Source organism: Typopeltis vanoorti, chromosome 20 (genome assembly GCF_054136105.1).
Source record: "Typopeltis vanoorti isolate ZY-2024b chromosome 20, IOZ_Tvanoo_1.0, whole genome shotgun sequence".
Taxonomy (NCBI): domain Eukaryota; kingdom Metazoa; phylum Arthropoda; class Arachnida; order Uropygi; family Thelyphonidae; genus Typopeltis; species Typopeltis vanoorti.
This window is the reverse complement of record NC_143568.1, coordinates 495,481-522,387: the sequence shown is the minus strand read 5'-3', so window position 1 is coordinate 522,387 and position 26,907 is coordinate 495,481. Positions and strand designations below refer to the sequence as shown.

Genomic DNA, 26,907 nt, shown 5'->3' with positions numbered 1-26,907 from the left:
ACTGTTTATGTTTTTAATAAAGTTATGTTTTTCAATTATGTCACTGGTTTGGTTTAATTTGTTATTAGGCTTGTGATTGTTTTTCACCATAGGGATATTTTGATAAGGAAAATGTTTCTGAGTTGCTGTAATTCTTATTGAAGTTTGATAGATAGTAATAGCTCTGTGCCCAAGGGTGAGTGATAATTACTTTGAAGTAGGTGGTGGTGAAAGATTGTCAATGGGTGAGATCATCTGGTAGATAGAAAACAATGCAATGAGCTCATTTTTTTTTTTTTTTAATCGATTGGAATACTTGTTATGAGTATCTGTCTGGAAAGAATGAAAAGTTATTATTCTAATGTAAACTGATAACATGCTGAATAAGCAACCAATATAGCTATGTTGGTTGGTGTCAGCGGTGCAATTCAGCCAAATTGCTCCTTTTTTTATTTTTTTTATTTTTATTTTTAAACCAAGCATTTTTTTAAAGGATCTTTGAACATAAAACATGTGCCCTTAAATTACTGTATGAAAATCTTAAAAAAGGAGAATAGGTTTATGTGTAGCTTTGAGATCCATGACAGTGCCCTCATTCTGCTGGCAAAAGTTGCCCTGCTGCTTAAAGTGTCCAGTTTCAAGTATGTTAGCTAAGAAAAAAAAATGTGTGAGAAAAGGAAGTTTTGTTGTTGTGGGGTGATGGCATCCATGGTAGACATTTATAAAGAGAGGACAGTAATGTCAAAGTTAAGAAATTTTATTACCATCATGTCCTGTGTTGCATATTCAAAACTAAAACTCCTTTTGGCATTCATACCAAACAGAAAATGAAAGCCATCTAGGAACTTTACCAGTGATAATATTTTAATAAACAGCAAATAGCTGACCCAGTTAGCTGAGTAGTTAACAAATCTGTGGGTTCAAACCCAAAAAAAAAAGAGAAAGCAAATCTTGCTGTCTTTATAGCAAAACTGCCCATCTAAAATGTCTTAAACATAAGTCTTAATAACAAAAATTAAAATATTGTTAATTTGTTAACAGTCATACTCTTTCTTTTATAATGTAATGTAATTCATCCTCTCCTTAGTGCTGCTCATTGTCTGTAACCTGTCAAGTAACCTAGCTTCATGTATATATTAATTAATATAGAAGTAAGATAATTAATCCTATTGGCATGGTCTTCTCAGTCTTTTGCGTGTTTTACAAGATGAGAAAATAATCTTGTGATCCAAAATCATTATGGTAATTTTATATACATATTTGTGATCAAGTGATATACATTGTGTATCTTTTTTCTTTTCAGGTATATGGTACATCGTCTTCTTTTGGCAGCCCTTGGTAGAAGAGAACTTGATGACAGAGATCATTATGGAAACAAGCGGCTTGATCTAGCTGGACCTCTACTAGCATTTTTATTTAGGGGGTAAAAAATATATATATTCCATAAATATATCTGTTTCATTTCTTAACATTTCATAATATTATATAACATGTAATGGGACTGGGAGGATATACAGCAAAATTTTGTGCAAAATATTTGCCCTAAAAATTTTCAGATGAAGTCTGAAATTTGAAATTCTATTTGATTTTTATACTTTTAGTATTTTTACTTAGTACTTTTAGTAATTATAGCTAATAGTATATCCTATCATATTTTAGAATTTTATGATAAATTAGTAATTGAAGTCTCTTCGTATCTAAGCAATTTTTACATTTTAAATGAGGTTTTGATTTTCAATGAAGTGTTATTCAGAAACCATCACACTTTTCAGAACTCCTCCAGTCTTTCCTTCAGGTGCACTATCATTTAAAGAAAATGCTTGGTACGATGCAGTATCATGTTTGCCTCGAAAGATCCATAAACAGGCTTTTCCCAGTAAAGCCCTCTCCCACTGAAGTTGTAACACTTGGGTCCTCTGTGTCCACTGCTTTTCTATATTTATGATTTGTGTCTACATGCATGCATGCCTAGCTTTGTTTGTATGTTTTGAGGAGGAGAATGAAAGATAATTTCTCTCTCTCTTTCTCTTCCATCAAGGTATGAGACTAACTCGCAGTTAGTTGAAATGATCAAAATATTCCTTGTATCATAGATAATAGGATTCAAACTCAAGTCATTCCATTCAATCATATAAGTTACTACACTTCTTTGGGTTGCGATGTTATATTATTATGGATAACTTTTAAGATGGCATATGTATATACAGGGTGTTCGGGATAAATTTGACAGTTTCGTAAGGAAAAAGAAAATCTTCTTTGTATCTATTAAATTTAATGAATTGACAAAAAAACATTACAGGCAGAGTTAATTACAATACTATCAACAAGATTTACTCAAAATAACCACCATTAGCATCGATCACAGCTTCAATTCTGCTTCGGAACCTCGAACAAGCTGATGCTACAGTCTCCCTGGGAAGGGCCGCAAAAACTGTTTTAATTTTATCCATTAACTGGGCTTTTGTATTACTGGAAGTGCGATTGGTGTCTTTTTCAACTGCGCCCCATACAAAATAATCCATGGGGTTAAGGTCTGGGGAGTTTGGAGGCCAAACATTTGGACTGGTGAAGTCGTAGAAATTTTCAGACAACCATTTTTGACTTTTCCCAGAGGTGTGGCAAGGGGCCGAATCCTGCTGCCATACATACGGCCTACCATTGGCTACCCTTGTTATCCAGGGCTTGACTACAGTTAGCAACTCCACGAACAAAGCCCGAATTCCAATGCCAGGGTTCTTCAACACCTGTTCCTGCAGATTTGCGAGGAATTCTGCTGTACGAACGCAATCAGATCGTCTGCTAGGGATCTTTCTTCTTGCTACATCCTCGTAGTCACCATTGCAAGTCTCTAGTTCATGCCTGATTGTTTTTACTGTATTCAGGGAGCATTGGGCAGCAGTCGTAATATCCTTATTTTGATGGCGGGCACGAATCATCATGATACAAGTTATTCTCTTCCATGATTCAGGTGGGTTCCAGCTATCCATCCTTTCTGACATCTTGTATATGAATGAAGAAGGGTCCAAACTTTTAAATGAAGAGAAGTGTGTGTTAATACATGTAACTTACAGAAAAATATAATTAATTATAAATATGTCAAATTTATCCCGAACACCCTGTATAGTTAAATCATCAGTTCAAAGTGTCAGTGAGGACCTTAAGACCTCAGATGTAGTTTAGTATATATGTAAACCTAATGGTGTTGTATATGTGTGTATGATTATTTACATTTGTATACATAACATTGAATATACAGTAATTTCGTAAGGTATACATTATGGGAAAGAGGGCTGACCTTTCTCTGACTTTCTGTAGTATTTTATAACAGGATTTTTGTGCTTTTAATATAACACAAAAATTCAGTACAATGGAAATCTGCCAAAATATGTTTTGGTTCATGTCTGTTTTATTGTGCTGGTATTTCTGAAGAGATCTTATAGCCACTTGTTCTGATGACTCCATAGTTAATTCTTGCCATATCATACTCACAGGGACCAAAGGAATAGTTTTAGTAGAAAGGTTAGTGTAATGAATTTGCTTGAATGGCATTAATACTGTGGGATATATGTACAGAACCTCTGTAGCTCAGTCAGCATTGAGTATAAAGAATATCATTGATACCTACTGGAAAAATATATATAGAAAAATTTCTGTTATATAGTTCTTTAAAGATGTATTCATAGAAGAAATTTCTTCATTTGCTTTTGCTGTGCCAGTCAAGAATTCAACTGAATGAGTACTCATTTAAAGCTTTCTTCTGTTATACATATCAAAATCATGCACCTGAAATTTTTCATTTTCATTAGGGAAGGGTCTTAGGTTCATCAGCCAGCAAATTTATTACAAACTAAGTTATATCAACTAGTTTCGCCGACTATAGCTGTTGTATCACTTTATGTCGGTTGTCGATCGTTAGGTCTTCTAGTTAGGAAACCGACTTGTTTACATCAGCTGTGCATCAATTTTCATCTCATCTTAGGCTGGCTAATATAGGCTAGCTGTTCATCACTTGTCCCTTTCCCTCTCTGTAATTGGAGATGACCAATTATAAAGTTGACTGATTGCTGAAATTTTCAGGCTATTAATTTTAATGGTATGGATGACATATTTAGTTATTATAAAAGATTTCAGATAAGTGACATTAATTTAAGCTATTATAACATTTCAAAATTTGAATGGTTAGTCTGCATTTATATGCTTGTCTAATTTTTTTATACACTCTTCTAGTTATCTTTCTTATATGTCTCCCATTGTCACTTGAATTTGTACTTTTTCATGTTCTCATTTTGTGTCTTTATGTAAAGTGCCTGCCAATCTTCTGTGTTCTGTCATCAGTGTACAATTTCCTGCCCTTTTTTTTTTTAACCTCAGTACAGATTTCCTCCCAAATTTATCATTCTTCAGTAGATGATGTTATCTTAGCTATAAAAGATTGAGTATTTATTAACCTTTTCCCCAAGCAGCAGTGTGCCTTGTAAAATTGTTAGTCAAAACTTTGACTCATCTTTTCCACCTTCTCTCTCTCTCTCATTTTGCTGTAGCTAATAAAATTTTGTTTTCATCCATGTCTTCACATTTGATTTAGACTCTCTGAATACAAAAGTTGGGAACAATTAGTTTTTTAGGATTTTTTTAATTGAAATAATACAGTACCAAATATGAAATTATTGTATATGACATGGCAATGCAAATATATTGCTGTTTTTCTGCTTAAAGTTAAAAATGTATACATCTGTGTTCAGTTGGATGAAAATATCTTGGAGTGGATTGTAACATTATTTGATAAGAAATTCTGTTCGTTGTTCTGAAGATTTGAGTTTTACTCTTTTGCAGTTAGTAAGCATAAAATTGCATTGGTTTTATAGGACTTAGTGGACTTTTCAGTAGTTTATTTCATTTATAATGGTGTTTGCTATACTGCACATATTGCATCCACTGGATATCATATCACTTTATATAACATCCACTTTATATCTGTTTTGTCTAGGTTATTATCTGCCTTTCAGAGAAAACAAATAATAACATGAACATAATATGTATAAAATGATATGGTTTGTTGCGGAAAGTAATAAATTAGCATTAAAAGTACAAAATTAAAATGAACAAATAAAAAGTTGACTTGCTTGAATTGAGCAGCAAAATATTTTTTCACATTATATTTTATATCATGAGTTTATTTTCAGTTGTAAATATGAATTCAGGAAGACCTTTACGATGACTTATGATATATGGACATAAAGAATAAAATGAATTGTTTGTTTATCATGTGTGAATTTCTTCAGCCATTTTTATACTTTCAGTTGCTGTGCAGTAGCCTTTTTTGCAGAACACAAAACGTTTTTGAAATCTCTGTGAATAGCCCTTTTGAAATTGTGTCAATTTACTATGCTTGCACTAATAACATATTAGAGGCTGTGCTGCATGTTGGGGGGGGAGAGAGAGAGAGAGAGAGAGAGAGACACTATTTTATACATTTTTGAGTTTCTCTGAGTCAAAATACTAGTGTGAAAAACATTCTTTTGAGATCAGCATGAAAAGCTTCTTTAAATTCATGTATCATGAATAGGGAAAAAAATTCACGTATCAAGGGAAAAAAAAATTGCTTTAAAACTGTGGGACAATTTTTTTTCCCTTCTGAGTAGCATTCACTAGCACAGCAAGTATTTGGTGGCTATATTGTTTACTGTTTAATATATGATACATACGTGTGTTTGTGCATGCATATGCACGTGCACACACAAATACACCCCACATCTTTTAAGGTGGAAAAATGGAATGTAAAATTTTTTAACCTGACTTTTAGTACAGAAAATTAATACATTTCATTTTCTTTTTATTTGTTTAGTTTGTTCCGTAACTTAACAAAGGAAGTTCGGATGTATGCACAAAAGTTTATTGATAGAGGAAAGGATTTTAACTTGGAGTTAGCAGTTAAAACAAGAATTATTACTGATGGACTTCGATATTCTCTGGCCACAGGAAACTGGGGGGACCAAAAAAAAGCTCACCAGGCAAGAGCTGGAGTGTCCCAGGTAACAAATGTTTTTGCTTTCTTACATTAAATTAGGTTTGTATGTGTATGTTTTTATCGGTATAAAAATAAATTCCATTTTGGCTTCTTGCATATGTATATATATTTTTTTCAGATGAATATGTTTATGTTACTTCTGTCCACAAAAGATTGTAAACTTTGGTACCTTCATATGATGGCTGAGGTAAGAATTAGATGCTTTTAGTTTCAAGTGGCACTTGTTCTAGAGAATTGGACACCATTTTCTAGAGACCAAACATTGCTTTTTCAAGCTATTTCTGGGTTTCATTCATGAAACATGAGCAGGGTATCCTATAGACTGCTGGATGTTTGTAAATGGGGGTGTTGTCCTTAGGAGATCTGAAAAGGCTGCAAATAGTTTGAATTGGCATATCATGTTCATATAGGTTTGCCCTATATGACAGACAAACCTTAGTTTGGTGGTGAGAAAGAAGGAATATATTGGAGATATGGAACAAAAGAAAGGAAATATTTGGTTTGGCTTACCATACTTCAATTAAGTCATACAGAATACTGGGATATTTCCACTATGCCATATTTAGAAGAAAGTTTTTGCTCTAGACTTTTTAAAGAATGCTAATTATCCATTCACACAGGTTTCTTAATGGAAACCAAGAGCTTGTATTGAATGACATCTGGAAATCCCTCATGTGAGTGAATTTAAATTTACAGTGACACAAAAAAATTCTTTATCATCTTCATCTATCTTAGTTGTAAAAAAAACTCAATTCTAAAAAAAAAAAAAAAAGATAGTTGTAGTTATCCTTTCTTTTAGTGTTGCATGGTGATCATCATTCATTTTAGAAATTATGGACTTTACAACCGTGTTATAAATAACTTTTAATTTCCCGACGTTTCGATCTTCGTATTAAGATTATTACCTGGAGCATATACAGATATACACGACAAGCTGAGTTACATTACATACAGTAAGCTAGAGAAACAATGATTTGATCACAGGTTATTCTACTAACATGACCTCTAGTGGGGAAAAAAAAAAAAAATTATTTAGGAACTACATCAAGCTAAATTCTATTTATGATAACATGAATAAACATTGAGACTATTACACTTTTTTTAATAATTGTCAAGAAAAAATTCAACATAAATAAACATTCTTTCTTATGGATAGTTTTCTTTCAATAAGAAAGAATGTTTATTCATGTTGAATTTTTTCTTTTTTCTACAGTCCTGTTTATAGTTACTGTAACTAAGGTTCCGTGGGTCGAATATGTGCCTTCCATATGTTTGGGATTTTTAGACCATCATTATTGTTCAGATTGGGGTGGTTGATAATAATCTCACAGGCTTCCTTAAATGTGATGTGCATTCATACTGTGTTTTGGTGCAATGTAGACAATTAGTACTTTTCCAGTCAATTCTATGTAAGGTGTTCAGGGCATGATCAGAAAGGCTAGCTTCACCATAATTATTATATTTAATGTGTCGTTTATGTTCTTTTTGTCTGATAGGAATTGTGTGTCCTGTTTCCCCTATATATGGTATGTTACAGGTGCAATAAATATGGTATACTTCAGGGTGGGCCAGCGGAGGGAGTGGGTCTTTGGATGAGTTAAGTAAGCTTTTTAATTTTGCAGACGGTTTAAAGGTGGCTTTGAGGTTGTTTTTTGTAGTATTCTTTTATTTTATCTGATGTCCCTTTAATGTAAGGAATGGTTATAGTTTTATTGTAGTCTGGTTTGTCTTTGTTTTTTATTGAGGTCTTGCAGAGAATTTTATTAATAGTTTTGGCTGTAACCATTTTTCAAAAATGGCTGTAACCATTTTTGAAAAATGGTTACAGCCATTTTTTTGAAAAGTATTGCTGATAACTTTAAATTCGTCTTTCAGTGAATGTTCACTGGAGCAGATCTTCAGAGCTATGTTTCTTAGAGTATTAATGACACCTAGTTTTTGTGTTGAGTGGTGGTAGGAGTTTATGTGTATATATTGGCCAGTATGTATCGGTTTCCAGTAAACAGTGAAGGAAAGATTGCGAGAAGGAAAACGTGTGACAAGTGTATCTAGAAACGGAAGTGTTCTGTTTTTCAGTCTCAGTTGTGAACTGTTTGTATTGTTTGTTTAGGTGGCTAAGGAATGTGTCTAGTGTCTGGCGACCATAGGACCAGATCGTGAAAACATCGTCAACGTATCTAAGCCAGACTTTGGATTTTAAAGGAGAGGAATCTAAAGCATGTTGCTCAAAATGTTCCATATAAAAGTTAGCAATAGGGAGGGATAATGACGAGCCTATGGCTGTGCCTTCTTTTTGTATCTGGAAAGTGTTTTGCCATACAAAATAACCAGAACGTAATATATGCGCGCGCAAAGAGCGCCATGATATCTGGAAGGTGAATTTGTTCTGTAAAAGAAGGATCGTGTCATTGATTGGGATATTCGTAAAGAGGGCAGAGACATGAAAACTGACTAATAAATCATCTTTTTCGAATGTAATGTCTTTGATAATGTTTATGAAGTGTTGTGTGTTTCTGATATAGGAGGGGGAATGACCTACCAACTCCTTGAGTGTTGCTGCTAATTACCTGGCTAAGTGATAATTCGGGCTATCTATCCCTTCGACTATCGGCCAGAGTGGTGTGTTTTGTTTGCATATTTTCGGTAGCCCGTAAATTCTTGGGGAACGAGCGTAGTGCGGAAATAGTTTTTTTGACCGTATCTTTGGGCCATGTGGTAATTGATTTAAGTAGTTTCTCTGTTTTCTTTTTTATTCTATTGGTTGGGTTGTAGTTAACAAGTTGGTATGTATTATTGTCCGAGACTAGCAGATTCATTTTTTCTAAATAAGTGGTTTGATTTAAAATAACGGTGGCACTTCCTTTGTTGGTTCTAGTTATTGTGATGTTCGGATTTGATTTTAATGATTTCTCTGCTGTTAATTTATGTTTTGTTAAGTTGCTTGTTATTGTTTTGTTATGATTTAAAATGTTGGCGGTTTCTAAATGTATTTTGTCTGCTATGTTATTTGGGATGAATCTTAAGCCTCTTTCAATATTACAAATAAATTCCAGTTTGTTTATCGTTCTGGGTGCTACGGCAAAATTTAGATCTTCATTAAGTACCGAGAGCTCATCTTTGTTTTAAGCTTGGGTGGATAGGTTAACTACGTTACTGTTACCTGCAGGCGATCGGTGGCTCCTGTTGTTTCTTGCTTCTGGTTGGTTGTTATCATTCACTGTGGAGAAATTTGAATATCTTTGTTGGTTTTGTCGATCTTTTAGTCTATGAAATTTGGAAATGAGGATTTCTTTCTTTGCTTGAAGTATATGGTTCGCTGTGTTGTCTGTAATCTTTTCCAGGATCATCCAGATATCTGCGTTTTTTTTTTTTTTTTTTTTTTTTTTTTTTTTTTTTTTTTTTTTTTTTTTTTTTAAATAATAAGCTGAAGATTCATGTTTCTGGTTTGATCAATCGACTGGCTTTTTTAAAACGTGTTGGGGCAGCAGTATCATTCCGAATTGCATCAAACTAAAGAGAAAATTCACCTCAACAAAGGTGAAATGAATATACCACCGCATGGAGAAAGCGCTACTCAGAGAACAGATCCAGGCTACTAGAAAGAACTTAGCCGTTACTCAAAACCAGCTACAAAATGTAAAATCGGAACTTTCAAGTTTCTTAAACGGACATCATTGTTACTGAAAGAAAACTATCTATAAGAAAGAATGTTTATTCATGTTATCATAAATAGAATTTAGCTTGATGTAGTTTCTAAATAATTATTATTATTTTTTCACTAGAGGTCATGCCAGTAGAATAACCTGGGATCAAATCAATGTTTCTCTAGCTTACTGTGTGTAATGTAACTCAGCTTGTCCTGTATATTTGTATATGCTCCAAATGATGATGTTAATATGAAGATTGAAACGTTGGGAAATTAAAAGAGTTATTTATAACACGATTGTAAAGTCCATAATTTCTAAAATGAATAGTTGTAGTTAGTCTACATTATTTGGAATTTAATAGCCGCCAGGTAGCAACAAATGAGGAATTTTATTAGTAGGAGAAGGAAAAGGTAGGCTGATTTCATTGATTGGTTTTGCATCTCCCATTGTGTTGAAGAGAACATACTATCTTAGATTAGCTCTGCATACACGTTGAATATTAATAATGTCAGATCTTTTCTGACATTTTTAATATGGTTCTGCCATTCGCCACATGCATAACCATGTTCAAAGGCATTTATATCTTTATCACGTTTGTATACCATAACTGAATTTTCACACACATTTCCGCCATTCCTCCCTAGATGATCTAGTTTCCCTGACTCTCTACATTAAGTCTCTAAAATTACTGGAGAAGTAATTTCTCCAGGCTTCTGATGTCAAATGAATTCAAGTGCAGGCCATCATTCTTATACAAATCTTTTCTGCCCATCAAACACCCCCACACGTCTAAAAACTCACATCCATATCTTCTACATAGCCTGCACGTGAAATCATTTGCTATCATCACCCTCCTTCTTAACTCAGTACTATCATATCTAAGTAGTAATCCTACAATTTTTACTCTTTCACATTTCTTTCTCGCTTCTTCCAACAGACCTTTCATATCTTCTCTCATACTATGTTTGTCACCACTTAAATTATTTGTTCCTACCAACACTACCATTTCTTTTACATTTCTGTTTTGGTTTTCAATTACATTTGTCATTTTAATTTTTGCTCCCGGGAAACTAGAAGTGGTGACTCCCTTCTATTTTAAAATTTGCAAGCGCAAATTTTAAAATTGAGTCACCATACCATATTACCTCTTTTTTCTTAGATATTAATGACTTACCTTGTTGTTATTAATATTTTGATTACCAAGTTCAGTATTTTCCTGCCTGTTGTTGTTCTCATCCTTTGTCTTATCCTGTCGAAGTTTAAACAAACGTTTTTCCATCTTTTCCAATTCCCTGGTCAATTTCCTAATAATTTCTTTTAACCAAGCTATTTCTAATGTCAGCGTATCCTCAGATAAATTATCTCACTGCAGCAGTATTTTTGTTCAGGACAAATGCTCTGCTCAGTAGCGTTAGTCACTGCCTTGTTATGATGAGTTTTTGGCGCCATTTTCAAGTGTAGTAAAAACTAATAATTTTCTGAAATTATGTTATAAAACATTTACCTTCTATAACTGTGTTGGTTTGCGCAGTTTAAATTCGAACTAAGGCTTTAAGGTCTGTGTATATCCTCTTAACTGGTTGTTCTTCCTGGCCAGGAAAGCTTCTATCCAGGTTCTTTGCATCCTAGACTGGATTCATATTGAGGTTGCTGTGCAAAGTATATCAGCATTAATGAGTTCATCAGTGTATTTTCATCATCATCATCATACGTATCAAGGATTTAAGCCTAGTATGGCCTGTTCCGGCCTTAGAAGTCATCGTTGAATCGTTTAAGAGGACGTCCTGGTTTTCTTTTTCCTAATGGCTTGTACTTTACGGCTTGTTTTGGTAATCTTTCTGTTTTCATTCTTTGAATGTGTTCCATCCATCTATGTTTATATTTTTTAATTTTTTCAATTACTGGTTCTTGGTTTAATATTTTCATAATATCTTCGTTTCTTTTGTGATCAAATAGGGTATACTTTGCAGTTTTTCTCATAAACTTCATTTCTGCTGTTGTTAATCTTTGTATGTCTTTTTGTTTTATTGTCCAGATTTCGCTTCCATACATTAAGACCGGTAGGGCTAATGTATTGTATATTTTTAGCCTGGTTTGTTTTTGAACTAGGTTTGGTTTAAATATAGAGTTAATTACTCCTGTTATTTTTAAATATTTTGCAATTTTTATGTTTATATCTTTTTCATTTTCATAAGTGATCATATATCCTAGGTAGTTAAATGAATTCACCTGTTCTAAGATCTTGTTATCTAATACTATTTTAGTTCTTGCTGGATCTTGTCCTTTAAAGGCCATAGTTTTTGATTTTTCTGTTGATATTATCATACCATAATCTTTGGATATCTCATTTAGATTTAAAATAGCTTTCTGTAAGTTATCTTCAGAATTTGTAATTATTATTTGGTCGTCTGCAAAGAGGAGAGTGTTTAAGTTAACTGTAGGTGAAAGTTTAATTCCTTGATGTAAATTTTTACTCCATTTTATTATTATTTCATTTAAGTAGATATTAAAAAGAGTTGCTGAGAGGGGACATCCCTGTCGGACCCCTTGGTTTATCTCTCTTGTATATGATAGCTCATGATTTAATCTTATTTGTATTTGATTATTTTCATATATACTTGTGACAGCTTTTAGGATATTATTTGGTATCTGTCTTTCTTTTAATATGTTTCTTTTAACTTTGTCAAATGCTTTTTCAAAGTCAGTAAATGCAATATTTGTTTCTAAATTATATTCTCTTCTTTTCTCTATTATTAATTTTAGGCAGAAGGCTGGGTCTATACATGATCGTCCTTTTCTAAATTCATTTTGTGCCTCTAGAATAAAGTTTTCGGAATATTTCATTAGTTTGTTACAGTGTATTAAGTATTAAGTAAAAATATAAACATTTCCACTTGTTTTGAAACCAAATTTTTCATCATCATCAAATTCCTGACATGTATCCTCAAGAGGTGTACAGGATATGATAGTACTACATGAAAAATTTACATCATTACTAACTTCCTATCTACAATTTTCCTCCAAATCAGTCTGTTACTTGGCAAGACTCCAACATTATCAGATCTTATATTTCTATCGTCTAAGGTACTTTGTACCGTATCAATCCGCCTATATCTTGGTCTTCCTCTGGGTTCGTTTTCCTGCCAACCTGGCAGAGAACACTTGTTTTCCTAATCTTTTCTCGCCCATTCTGTTTAAGTGACCATACCACCTGAGATTAGCTCTGCTAACGCATTCCTGGATACTGACAATGTCAAGTTCTTTCCTAATATAATCGTTTTTAATATGATATTTCTATTGATGCCATCTGTTCACGCCTCTAATCTTTCTCAGGACTCTCATATCTGCGGTATCTAGTCTTTGGTCAAGTGTTTTACTTCTGACCCAGCTCTCAGATCCATAAGTTAAAACTGATTTGAACACTGTCTTGTATATACAGCTAATTTAATGTTCTGACTAATTTCTCTCTTATTCCATATGAATTTATTCAATTGACTTCCTACCATACCAGCTTTGTTGATTCTGTTGTATATTTCCATATTTAATTTACCATCTTCACTAAAAATCATGCCTAAGTAGCTGAAATGTTTTACTTGTTCCACAGGTTCTCCATTCACAACACAGTTGATATTTTCAACAATTCTACCTATTTTCATTGTCTTTGTCTTTTTATTGCTGACCCTCATACCATATCTATTACAACAGTTATTCAATTTAGTCAGGGAATCTTGCAAACTTGTAGCGGATTTATTTAGAAGTATAACATTGTCTGCATAAAGCAAAGAGCATATATTAACATTTCTAATTCTGATATCATGTTTAATACCACTTTCTTTCATAATGTGATCCATATAGATAATGAATAACAGAGGGGATAATGTACATCCTTGTCTCACACCAGATTTAACATTAAACCATCTTCCTGTACTTCCTTCAATTCTAACTGCTGACTTACAACTCAAATAAAGACTAAGTATTGCTTGATATAATGCCCCATTAACACCATATAACTGTAGCGTAGTAAATAGCTTCTCTCTTGGCACCTTGTCATATACCTTTTCCAGATTGACAAAACTTAAATAAAATCTTTGTTATATTCCCATGCTTTCTCAACTATTTGTTGTAAAGTGAAGATCTGATCCTGACAGCCTCTATTTGGCCTGAATCCAGCTTTTCTTCATCAAGCTTTTCTTCCACAATTGTTCTCAACCGTTTCTCAAGTATACTGGCATAAATCTTGCCAGAAACACTCAGTAGGGAAATACCTCTGTAACTCTCACATTCAGTTTTATTTCCCTTTTTATATATGGGTACTATGAGAGCTCTTCTCCAATCATCGGGAATTCGTCCCTCTGCCCACGCCTTCTGAACTATGCAGTGCAGCCACTGTAAGAATTTTATACCACAATATTTCAGCATTTCTGATCGAATATCATCTACTCCTGCTGCCTTTCCAAATTTCAAGCCTTTGATGGCTTTTGTTACTTCGAGTATGGATATGTTTTCCTGACTGTATGCCTGTTGAGTGTTTTTTACCACTGTGCTATCACTGCTTGTTTCATTTAGCAATTTTTCGAAGTAATTACTCTATACTTCAATGATATCTTTTTCACCTTTCATGTCACCTTTATCATCTCTAAATCCTTTTACATTACTCTTTCCTCCATTTCTAAGTTCTTCAACAACCTCCAGAATATCTTACCACCTTCTTGATATTTATTTTCTATGTTCTTGCCAAAGTCCTCTCATGGCTTTTGTTTAGCTAGTTTTACACAATGTTTAGCTTTCTTGCATTTGTCTCTGTATTCTCTAAGAGCACAAGCTGACTTATTTGCCAGGAACTTTTGATATGCTTTCTTCTTTTCCTTTACTGCCTCTTTAACTTCCTGTGTCCACCATGGAGTTCTGATTTTTCTATCCTTGCAGATAATCTCACCAGATGCCTCTCTGGTCGAATCAATCAGGGTTTTCTTCAAGGCTTGCCACTGAATCTTGAAGGTTTGGTTCCTGTTCTCAATCTCCTTCATTTTTTCTTCAATAATCTGTGTGTATTTTAGTCTACAGTTCACATATGAGAGCTGCTCAACTTTTATTCGCTTTAAAACTTTCTTACATGTCATTCTTTTCAATATGAAATTCAATTTTATCCTGATCAAGACTAAATAGTGATCACTTCCAATTTCAAATCCTCTGTACACTCTGGTGTCCTGCACGGGAGAAAACATCACTATCAACAATAACATAGTCAATCAGTGAGACTTTTTTTATTCCTTGCCTCTTCTCTCCATGTGAATTTGTGCACATTTTTATGTTGGAACATGGTGTTAGTAATAACTGGCCATGTCCTGAGCAGAAATCCAACAGGTATTTGCCATTATTGTTAGCTTTGTTTTTTTCTCCAAATTTTCCCAAAATATTTTTGTATGTGTGACAATCATTTCCTACTCTGCTATTTAGATCTCCAACAAAGACCAACTTTTCCTTTTTCATTGTGTCAGTTGCTTTCTCTAAAGCATCAAAAAATTCCTCCACTTCTACCTTAGTAGAACCTTCTGTGGGACCATAGGCACAAATAAGTCTGATTGTCCAATTCTCCATTCTGATATTTGCCCACATCACTCGAGACTGCCCGCCATTCAAGAAGATTAGCCTTGTATTTAGTGTTGAATACTATGGCCACTCCTTCTTTTCTTTGATTGTCATTGCCTGAAATTAACATTTTGTATTTATTGCTCAGAAAGATCTTATCAGTTTTTGTCTTTTTTGTTTCAGTCACCCGTATTATGTCAATCTGGTACTTATCTAATTCCTCAGCTACCTCCATTTCTTTGCCATTCAGGCTTCTTATATTGATGGTACTGATCTTTAACTCTGGTGATATTGAGTTGGGGTGTGCTTTTAGATTTGTTCCAGTAGCTAACTTTTTGCTGTTCGCCCTGGTTCCCTGGCGAAAACAACCAGGGCCTTGTTTAACCGGGTGATGCCCCAAACTGCATAAAATTTTGTCATGTTGTACCATCATTGGTTTAAGCCAATAAGAATACAATTTGGTCAGCTAAATCCCAAATTACCAGCCCATCCTCGTTTGTTCAGTATCCAGGTAGATACCCAACAGGGTGCACAACAAGAAGGTGAGGATTGGACATTAGGTCCGAAGTTCTGGTCGGTTCTCCACATTCCTTTAAAGGCTATGTGGAGGTCTCCTCTCAGTTATACAGCTTTGACCCTTACCAGATTTTTCATACTTTTTAATTTCTTTTCTATTTATAATGCATTCATTCATTTTGAAAAAATTTTGTTGGTAACTTACAGTAGACTATTTCCCCTAATTTTTACATTTAATGAGATGGCCTTTCTTTTGAAATAGGCATATCTGTTTTACTCTCGAGTACTGTAAGATAATTTATTAGTAGCAGTTTTTTTAGTTGTATTAAGTTGGCAATCATTGCTAAGTCTTTCCATTCTTCATCACTGTTGCAATCATTTAATTTTTACATATTACTTCTAATGCAGTATTTAAACCTACTGATAGGAGGCTTTCCTCCATTATTGTTGTACTTCTTATTATATCCATTTGTTTTCTACATTGAAAATCTCATCATGGTGTTCTCTTTCAACAATCTTTGTTTCAGTAATGAAATGCTGCAATTAGGCATATTTAAATAATTATAATACCGGATAAAAACTTGCATAATATATTTTATTAACATAAAATTTTTACAAGAACACATAAATGCAATTGGACATTAACAGACAATCCTAAAAAAAGTGCCACCTAATTAGTAGCTAAATTAAGTTAACTAAAAAACAGTAAATTTCTGAACCTTTTTGTTTTTTTTTAAAAAAAACTATATATATTTAGACAAATAAAGTCATGAAAGGTTAGCGCCTGTTTAAGTTAGGAGAGTGAAGTAAAGTTTAACGTGATTCTTTATAAAGCCAGATCTGTTTTACTCTCGAGTACTGTAAGATAATTTATTAGTAGCAGTTTTTTTAGTTGTATTAAGTTGGCAATCATTGCTAAGTCTTTCCATTCTTCATCACTGTTGCAATCATTTAATTTTTACATATTGCTTCTAATGCAGTATTTAAACCTACTGATAGGAGGCGTTCCTCCATTATTGTTGTACTTCTTATTATATCCATTTGTTTTCTACATTGAAAATCTCATCATGGTGTTCTCTTTCAACAATCTTTGTTTCAGTAATGAAATGCTGCAATTAGGCATATTTAAATAATTATAATACCGGATAAAAACTTGCATAATATATTTTATTAACATAAAATTTTTACAAGAACACATAAATGCAATTGGACATTAACAGACAATCCTAAAAAAAGTGCCACCTAATTAGTAGCTAAATTAAGTTAACTAAAAAACAGTAAATTTCTGAACCTTTTTGTTTTTTTTTAAAAAAAACTATATATATTTAGACAAATAAAGTCATGAAAGGTTAGCGCCTGTTTAAGTTAGGAGAGTGAAGTAAAGTTTAACGTGATTCTTTATAAAGCCATTCCGTTAGGAACAGACTTTTATGAAGAACTCTTGTCTTGTTAATATGAACTCTGTCTAGTGTTGATAGCATGTTTCAATATCTTGAGCCTGACTGTTCAGGCTCAAGATATTGAACATAATACTTGTGTTCTTCTAGCTGAATAAAAGCAGATCTTCCTGTTTGTCCAAAATAAGATAACTCACAAGAGCAAGGATTCTGGTAGATGGCTGGATAATTGAGATGTGGAAGCTTGTTCTTAAGAAATGCAAGAAAGGTGGAGATTTTTCTGATGGTGTGAAAGGCAACAAAATTCATATTTTTGACAAAATATGAATTTTTCACCTAGACCTACTCTCCAGTACAGATATATGGATAATATGTTTGCTATCCAGAATGGCTCTTCCTCTGAACTACAAGGTTCTTTCTAAATTAAATGCACTTCATTCCAGGATCCATTTTCTTTTAGGGTGATCCAGGATTCACCCTAGAAGATAAAGTAAATAATCAGTTAGCTTTTTTTAAATCTTTTAACGTTTTGTCAACGAGATGGTAATACATTTCTCAGTTTTGTGGAATATAGGCCATTATATCCATGCTGAATCTCATCACCATCCCAGTCAAAAGGCTGGAACTATTAAAACATTGGTTCATTGGGCTCACTCTTTATATTCTTCAGATGAACTATTACAGAAAGAATTATAACATATTAATTCTGCTTTTTTTATCTAATGGATTTAAGAATTCTTTCATCAAATGAGCTTTTTTATGGCATCTCTACCTCTTCAAATACAGAAGAAATAATCGTATTCCTTATGTGCAATGCATTAGTAAATGCATAGCGAAAGTTTTAAAACCACTGAATATTTTTGTTGCCTTTCACCCCATCAGAAAAATCTCCATCTTTCTTACTTTTCCTAAGGACAAACTAACTTCCACATTTCAGTTATCCAGGCATCTACCAGATTCCTTGTTCTTGTGGGTTATCTTATTCAGACAAACATGAAGAGCTACTTTTATTCAGCTAGAAGAACACAAGTCTTATATTCAACACCTTGAGCCTGAACTTGCTGAGCATGCTATCAACACTAGACATAGTTCATTGGAACAAGACAAGAGGTCTTCATAGAAGTCGGTTCCTCATGGAATGGCTTTATAAAGAATCATGTGAAACTTTACTTCACTCTTTCTAATTTAAACAGACCCAGTGGTCTATGTTTATCCCCTTTGTGGGAGATAGTACTTTTTTACATCAGCTAATCTTTCTTAACTTTATTTTGTCTAAATATATATAGTTATTTAAATAAGTTAGGAAATTTACTGACTTTTTTAGTTATCTTATGTTAGCTACTTAGGTGGTGCTTTTTTTTAGAATTGTCTGTTAATGTTCAATTGCCTTTGTGTTCCTGTTGAAGATGCCTATGATACTGTCGTGACGACTCTTTCTGTGTCGTGTTCTAAATCTATCTAGTCTCAAGTCACTTATATGAATAATACAACTAATTACGAAATGATCACCGATCCAAAAGTAGGGAAATTTATATTTATACTGCGCCACCCTATTCTTAGATTAGTCTATATAAATAGTAGGATCAGTTCTAAAATTAGTTAGCAGTCATCTCATTAGGCCAAATCATCTATTATCATTTTTACTTGGGGTTCCCGCACGATTCGAATGTTTATGAATGGTGCAATAATAAGGAATTCAGGCAAACACAATATTTAGATCAACAAAATAAAACATTTAATATATGATATGGTTAACAAATACAAGAACTCTATTTTAAAATGGAACTATACAATTAACTTAACACATCTTCTTAGGTCACTGACGCTAATTCAATGTTCTAACTTTCATATACTATTCACAGTCTCAAAAACACAAATCTTCTTATCTCAAGTTAATATAACAATTTCGCATTTAATCAGTCTTCACAAATCTATCAGCTCAATGTTTATATTCACAGCAGGCAATAAAATACGTAAGCTATATTCCGAGCAAATATATTTCCGGACTTTGAGCATCGGAGATATATTACAGTTAATATTAGAATAGAGAAACTTATACAACTACTCTTACCAGATAAATTCTTCAATACATCAAATTATTGAGAGAGCACTTATGAATTAACTTAATTAACATTAGCGGAACACACATAACAAATATTCTCCATAGTTTAAACTGTATTACTGTAAGTCGCACTTCACTATTCCAAACAACAGTAATTAGGTACTAATATCCTTTCCTGTTCACTTTTCACCAAGTAATCAATATAACCTTTTCCTAGGGCAACATAGAATTTAATCGTAATCCAGATCAACTGGAACTAATCAGGATTTTCGCATTGACTGTCCAGTTTCCTTTTATCTGATTACGACATCAACCTTTCTTCATAATAACAGCAGATTTCGCTTATAACATTAAACTTTATGTTTCACTACTTATAGGTTCACTTCCGAACAGTAAACTCATAAATTTCTGCCCTGAGGATTTTATGATCTTGGTTCCGCAAAACTCTCTCCTCACTCCTTAATAATAATTCTTCTCCCTCCCTGTCTTATCTATGACCTTCCTTCTCTTTTCGCTTTCTCTATCTCTCTCTATGACCTTCACTCCCACCTTACGTTCGAACGCCACGCTCTACTCCACTCGTGGTTGTTCACGCGTGCATTTCCATGACAATAGACTAAGCGTAAACATTTCGCCAATATAATGTATGCTATATTACTGCTACATGAGTGATTACATAACATTAAATATTTCACAAATAAGAACAATATAATATTTAAGCTATTTCTTCAACTTTTTGATTACATATACAGTTAAATATAAAATAACACTTTACGTTACACCATATATTTTTTTGTTATACAAAATTCCAAACATATTATTATTTTATAAGTTAATAATAGGTCAGGTTTTAAATAAATATTTAATTAGTAATTCTTAATCAAGGAATAATAAACAATTTTATATAAACCATGATTAATATTAATAAGCAATGTTAAATGTGAATGAAAAATAATAATTTACATAACATAGCTTCATTCACAATTTAACAATACTTATGCGGAAATTCTCTCATCTCATCTCATCTCATCTCATCTCATTTTCCTTTTACCCTCTTTTACCTTATGGTGTCGAAGGTTTTATTAATCTTCGGACCTGAACCCTTCACAGGATAAGGTGGTTAGTCCTATGCCCTGGTGTATCCTATGTCCTGTAGTGTTGAGTTCTGAAGGTTGGTTTGCCTGCTTTGCAGGATGAAAAACCCGAGAATAAACTGGGAAAAAAAAAACCCTACTGTCCACACCCAAGACCAGCTAACTTGGCTATGGCTGAGGAAGAACCTTCAGTTCCTCATGCCACCGACGGAAATTGAACCTAGGACACGCCTTCTCCAGGGATATGGTTGTGAAGCGCACAGCCACTAGGCTAAATGCATGGAAATTCTATGCTAATAAAATATATTATGTGAGTTTTTATTTGGTATTATAATTATTTCAACATTCTTATCCTTCATTTAGTAGCACACTCCTTTTTAAATCTAATTGCATTTTTTTTTGCTTTGATCTTTCATGGCATGTTTTTCTTGTTATTTCATATAGTTTTTCACTGTGGCCTAACTCTACAATCTTCTGGACTTATTTTGCCATTATTAATTATGCAATGGAAAATAATTATGCAATGTCAAGCAGAAGAATGCATTAAGATTTTTCTCTGTATATTCAGCTATGATAATCAAAACAAAATGGTTGCAAATGTGGAGATTTGGACAAATATAGGAGTGAGATGCATGGTTTATTTTCTGCATGCAAAAGAATAAATATCAATCCATAGTTACATTGAGTTTTGTTAGCAAGTATGGGAACCATAGTGAATAGGAAGCAAGTTTCCTTGTGGCGTAATGTTTTCCAAAATGGATATATCATCTGTGGATTTCATAGAACCTATTAAAAGAAGCATATATTGACCTCTTAGCAGCCAGCATCAGTCGAGATACCCAGTTGTTAATATTAACAAAATTCATACACAGAACTAGCTGAACCCACATAAGCCTTTAAAAAGATCTTCACAAGAATTATGGGGCAGGGAGTGCTGTTGTTCCTGTGATAGGCAGACTGCTCTCATGATTTTTGTGCCAACTTTGTATGGCACTTACCTCCAACCTATAGTATGTGTCATTGATAGTCCAACCTATAGATTGTTGCCATATTAAAAATTATTAAAAGAGAATATTTTATAAACTTTTCTTTGTTATTTTATAGTTAAGTAGACATTATTTGCCTTTTAAAACTTTAAATACTTTGAAAGTTAACAAGAATGTGGAGAATACAGCCTTTGCCATGAGTCATCTTGGTATTGCACTACTTAAAAAGGTATAGAATCTCTATCGAGTGTCTCTGCATATGCACACACACATACATTCATCTGTTATCAGTACTTTTGAGTAAAGTTTCATTATCCTGATTTGCAAAAGGGCTGATGCTATGTTGAAGCAATTTTGGCTTTGTCTTCAATGCTTGATTTATGCACTTTTTTTATGCTAAAAATACCAATATAATATTGCTGTTCTAAAAATATATCTAGGAAGGAAAAAAGAAAGATTGACAAATAATCTAAGATGTACAGAAACAAAATTTAAAGTTAAATAATTTATATTAAATTGTGTGACATTTTTAAAAATGTTCATCAGTAGATGAACTGCATGTGTTTTACAGTAAAACATTTTTTCAATTGTTAGTGGATTGATATTGAAACTAATATACCTCACAATCCAAATGTTTTATGGCTAACTGCCAGTTTTATATATTGTTATATATTATAAATGCAAATATAAAAATTATTGATAATTTAACTTTGATTAATTTAAATTTAAAGTAATGTAGCTTTTTTTTTCTAGGGAAATAATGTAGGGGAAAAATACTTCTTTTGTGAATTAGTAGGAATAAATTTAGAATTCTTAACAAGTTATCATTTTCTGTATATTAGCATCAATCATACAAAAGGAGTAGCTGTTAGTTATGATCATGTTCTTTGAGGAAAGCATCATCTGCTCTGAAATTGTTATATATTGTTTCATATTGGTATTTTAAGATTTGAGTTTTTAAAGTGTCACATACATTTAGTATTTTGACATAGGAAACATTGGTGGATTTGTTTTCTGACAGTAAAGTCATCTGTGTTTTATACAATAACAGCAAGTTCCATTGGGGAACATTAAATTGTTAAGTTGGTTCAGAATGTTTAAGCTTGTGCTCATTTTAAGAAATGTGTAGTACTTACAGTGAATATCTTATTATGTATAAATGGTTTTAAAATGTATATCAGAATCACCATTGTTGACTGAACTAAACAACTTTGCAAAGCCACGTTTACTACTTGTCTAGTAGAAAAAAAGTGGCAGAGAAATGATATGTAGAGCGTACCAAAAGTAAAATTTTCTTTAGGAAATCAATTTATTGCATGAAAGTGTAGTATTTTCCAAATTTTTTTCGGAATAAAAAAAAAGAAAAAGAAATTTATTTCCTACAAAGAAAAAAGGGGAAAATTATTTTCTAAAATAAAAAAATAATAATGCATTATTTTAAAAATTTGTGCTCGACTTTTGTTGGAATTGAATATTTCTGTTGCCAGATAAATTTATTTTTGTATACCTTGCTTTACTGATAGTTAATAGGAAGCTTGCTGATTTCCCTCCCCCATGGAAGTCTTGATTACATTGCTTTATATTTATTTTGATACAGGTGTTGAATAGATTAACATTTGCTTCAACATTGTCTCATTTAAGACGTGTTAACTCTCCTATTGGTCGAGATGGTAAATTGGCAAAACCACGTCAGCTGCACAATACACTATGGGGCATGATTTGTCCTGCTGAAACTCCTGAGGTAGGGTGTTATTTTCTCAATTATGTTAAATATTTTTATAAATACTGGTATAACTGCTTTGTAATGATAGATTTGTTTTAATAGATAAAACTGGACATGGAATGTTTATTTAATGCAACTTAGTAATATGCATATTTATTCTTTGATGTGTGTTTTTAAAATGAAGAATTTTATTTAATTTGAAAAGAGGCATGATGGAAAAATTGTAGTAGAGATACTTTAAAACAAGGGTGATTGTGTCATAAAATGACTTACAAAATTCCTAAACAATAAGTTCAGGAGAAATAGCTATACAATACAATGAATATACACCTGTACCTGTAACAAACAAAAATGTTAAATTTTTTAATGCTTAAAAGAATCATTTGGAAAATAGAATAATGGAATCAGCATTTTGGTTTCAGCTTAAATGGATTACGAAAGAAATAATCTTCTGATTAAACCAGATTTCTTGAGGGAAGGAATACTGACTTCAGTTAAATTTTTTTTTTATTTTGTAAATTATAAAAGAAATGCACAATAAGAATATAGAAAGCTTATAGAAATTAGTCATAGAGAAAATATACTTGATTTGAAAAAAACAATGAGTAAAAAAATTCTATCCTAAGTGATTTTTAGTATCTCTGCTACCTTGCTGTTTTCTTAATGGAGAGGTAAAGTAGCATATATTGTATGTATATCATATGTATGGGGTTAGCTTTAAAAATAACATGAAATGGTTGAATGAATTATGAATTTCAACCCTTTTCTTTTTTTTCCATCCAGAACTGAATTTGATTTGATATAACACCAGTGGAAGTTTCACATATTATTTGGAAGTAACCTGAATTATTTAACCATTATCCTACTTATTGTACTAATGTACTAGAACTGTGCAATATTTCTAGGGTAGGATTTTTATTTCTTTATTTTTTTAAAGTTAATTAGTATGATATCTAATGCAACAAACAAATGCTAAATATAGCACATTGACATCAGAACACAAATTTAATCCTCAAGAGAAAAATGCCATGCTACATTAAAAATAAATAAATAATAAAAAAAAAACTCTTCAATTAAGTATTGTACTTAAATTCAACTGCTTACAATCAGACATTTAATCCTATCTGCATTGCTGTTATGTTCGTAAATTGCATGTTTTCTTTTGGCTGGTTTGCCTGCTTTGTATGATGAAAAACCAGAGCTTCCAGGAGGAAAAACATTGTAATCTTCATATGAGACTGGCTAACTCTCCAGCTATGTTTCAGAGAAGCCAAGTTATTTGGTCTTGACAGACCATTGAGCTTAGCATGAAAAGGGAAAATGGATGGATGGATGGATGGACCTAAATACAAATCACAAGAAATACTAGTTGTAATAAGCCAAGCTGCCAATGTCTACAGCTTTTGTTTAATGTATCTACTGCTAAATCTTCCAGAAGTTTATGCAGTGTTTAACTACAGAATACTTCCCTAAACTTAAAAGTGACCCCTTCATTAGCTTAAACTGTGGCCTTTCTGAACACTTGCAAGGAAAATGTTAATATCCCTCTAATTTGGTTTAATCATTTTTTTAATAGTTTTATAAATTTCACTGTAGTTCCTTCTTATTCTTTTATATCTGAAGCTTATAACCTACAGTATCATTCTTTCTTCATAAATAATTGTAACTGATCCAAATATCAATTTAGGTTTTGTCTCTCTCTCTTCTTTGCACTTTACGGTATCCTTTGTTCGATAGAAATTCACTAGTTGTTTAAAGAGACATATGCTAAACATGGTTTTTTTGAATAACGGTTTTGCACATGTAAGAGAAACTAAATATAATTTATTATTCCTATATATTTCACTCAATATGTCATATGCTTTTTTCAGGGAGGAGAAAGAAAAACTGGTAACAGTATTTAAATTCTGAATACAAGAACAAGTCATACAGCATGCATATATCATGTGTCTCAGCTGCAGCTGTCCAGTAGGAGGAAACAGTTATTAGAGTTCAGAAAAGTGGGAATAGATGAATAATTAATTTAAAAATAATAAATAAATAAAAATATAAAACAATTATAAGCAATTAATGGCAATCACTTCCCAAAACTTAGAAATAGACCTACAGTCTCAACAATTAAGGTTAGGACCATGGTATAGGGCTTCACACAATTCAAAAAATAGACTATCAAATTTGATTTGAACCTACCGTAGTGTAGCATCTTGGTACAGTTCCAGTGAACTCTGTGTCTAGTATAGATGGCATGAGAAGCAAGGCTTGAACCTTCAGAATCTAAAAATCTTAAATAATCTTGATGTTCTTCAATTCTAATAGCAGCAGAATAGTAAGTCTGTCCAAAGTAGCAAAGATGGCAAGAACAGGGTATTTGATAAACACCAGGCAAGTATAAATGTGATAATGTATTTTTGATAGATGGTAAGAAAGATGACAACGTCCAAGCTGGTTTGAAGATGGTGTACAAATTATATATGCAAATGATCAGATGTTCCTTTAAGGTAGGTATGCTGATCCTTTTAACATCGGATTGCACTCCGGAAGAGGGATGATAATTATCAAATAATGTCTGTATCAAGGTCTCGCTGTATCCATTAAGTAGAGTAAGTTTTATTTTAATTCTTTTAATAGGAGAGACTCAGAACAACAAATTTTGTATGCTCTGTGCTGAAGGATTTTGGTAATACCTATTTGCTATGAAGGATGATGATGTAAAGCTGTGTGGATGTATCTGCCTGTAAAGGATGACTTTCTGTAAAAGAAAATTCAATGTTATCAGCAGAGTTATGATGTATTAAAGTATCCAAAAAGGAGGATTGTTGTTACATTCACATTCAATGGTGAACTTGATGGGAGTATATCAGGAGTTAATTTTATCTAAAAACTGAAGTTCTGTTTCCTTTTTGCCTTCTCAAACAGTAGACTGTCATTGGATTTTTACAAATCATATGAAAAAACTTTTACAACTGAAGCTATTAAATTTTTGATACTATTTCTCAGATCTAAGAAATATCTTGATAGCTCTTTTCTTTATTGTTCACTACCCTTCTCAGTTTGATATCATCTACAATTCTGTGATCAGTATCATTGGTAAAATTCATCATTGGGTATAGAAAATATTATGATAGCACTAGTGACTAGGTTTGAATTATTAAGCTTCCTTTCCTTGAAACTAATCTGCAGTTTGTCAAAGTTCTCATATTGCACATTTAAATCTAGCATTTCAGTCTTCTAAGGTACCATTAAAAGCATTACCCCACCTAAATATTTGTTGTCCTTTGGGTCTTTTTTTCCCTGCTATCCTGGCATCAGATACCTGTTTTGCTAATCTTTCCTCTCCTGATTGACTTTACCATTCTGCTCCCATTCCTGAATACTAACAATTACAAGTTCATTTCTATTATTTTTATTCTCAATATGATTGTTACTGATGCTATATGTTGCACTCTCTTAATTTTTCTCTCATGTCTGTGGTCTTTAGTCTGAACTGTGCTATTTCTAACCCATCTCTCAGATCCATTAATTAAAATTGAATGCTGTCTTGTATATATAGTCCTAATTAAGTGATTTGGCTAATATCTCTTATTCCATATAAATTTATTCAATGGCTGTCCACCATACCAGCTTTGCTTATACCATTGTTAGTTTCCACATTTAATTTACTGTCTTCACTAAAAACATGCTGAAATAATATACTTCATTTGGAATGCAGTTTATGTTTTCCACAATGCTGTCTCTGTTTTCATAGATATTACTTTTATTGATAATTTTCATACCAAATTTATTAAGCACTTATTCAGTTTAGTTACTGAACAGTTGTACTGGATTTGTTTAGAAGTAAACATTATCTGCATTTATGCATAGTAAAGAATCACTCGAATATTTCTGA

At 32.6% G+C, this 26,907-nt stretch overlaps 1 protein-coding gene across 1 annotated transcript in view; it reads left to right on the top strand.

Moving 5' to 3' along the window:
* Positions 1 to 26,907, top strand: part of Polr2B (RNA polymerase II subunit RpII140) — a 203,190-nt gene that overhangs the window by 63,610 nt on the left and 112,673 nt on the right. Inside the window, exons 8-10 of the mRNA XM_090409695.1 lie at positions 1,283 to 1,402; positions 5,825 to 6,011; positions 22,896 to 23,039. Coding sequence (XP_090265821.1) covers positions 1,283 to 1,402; positions 5,825 to 6,011; positions 22,896 to 23,039 — 451 coding nt within the window. The remainder of the gene's footprint in view (positions 1 to 1,282; positions 1,403 to 5,824; positions 6,012 to 22,895; positions 23,040 to 26,907) is intronic.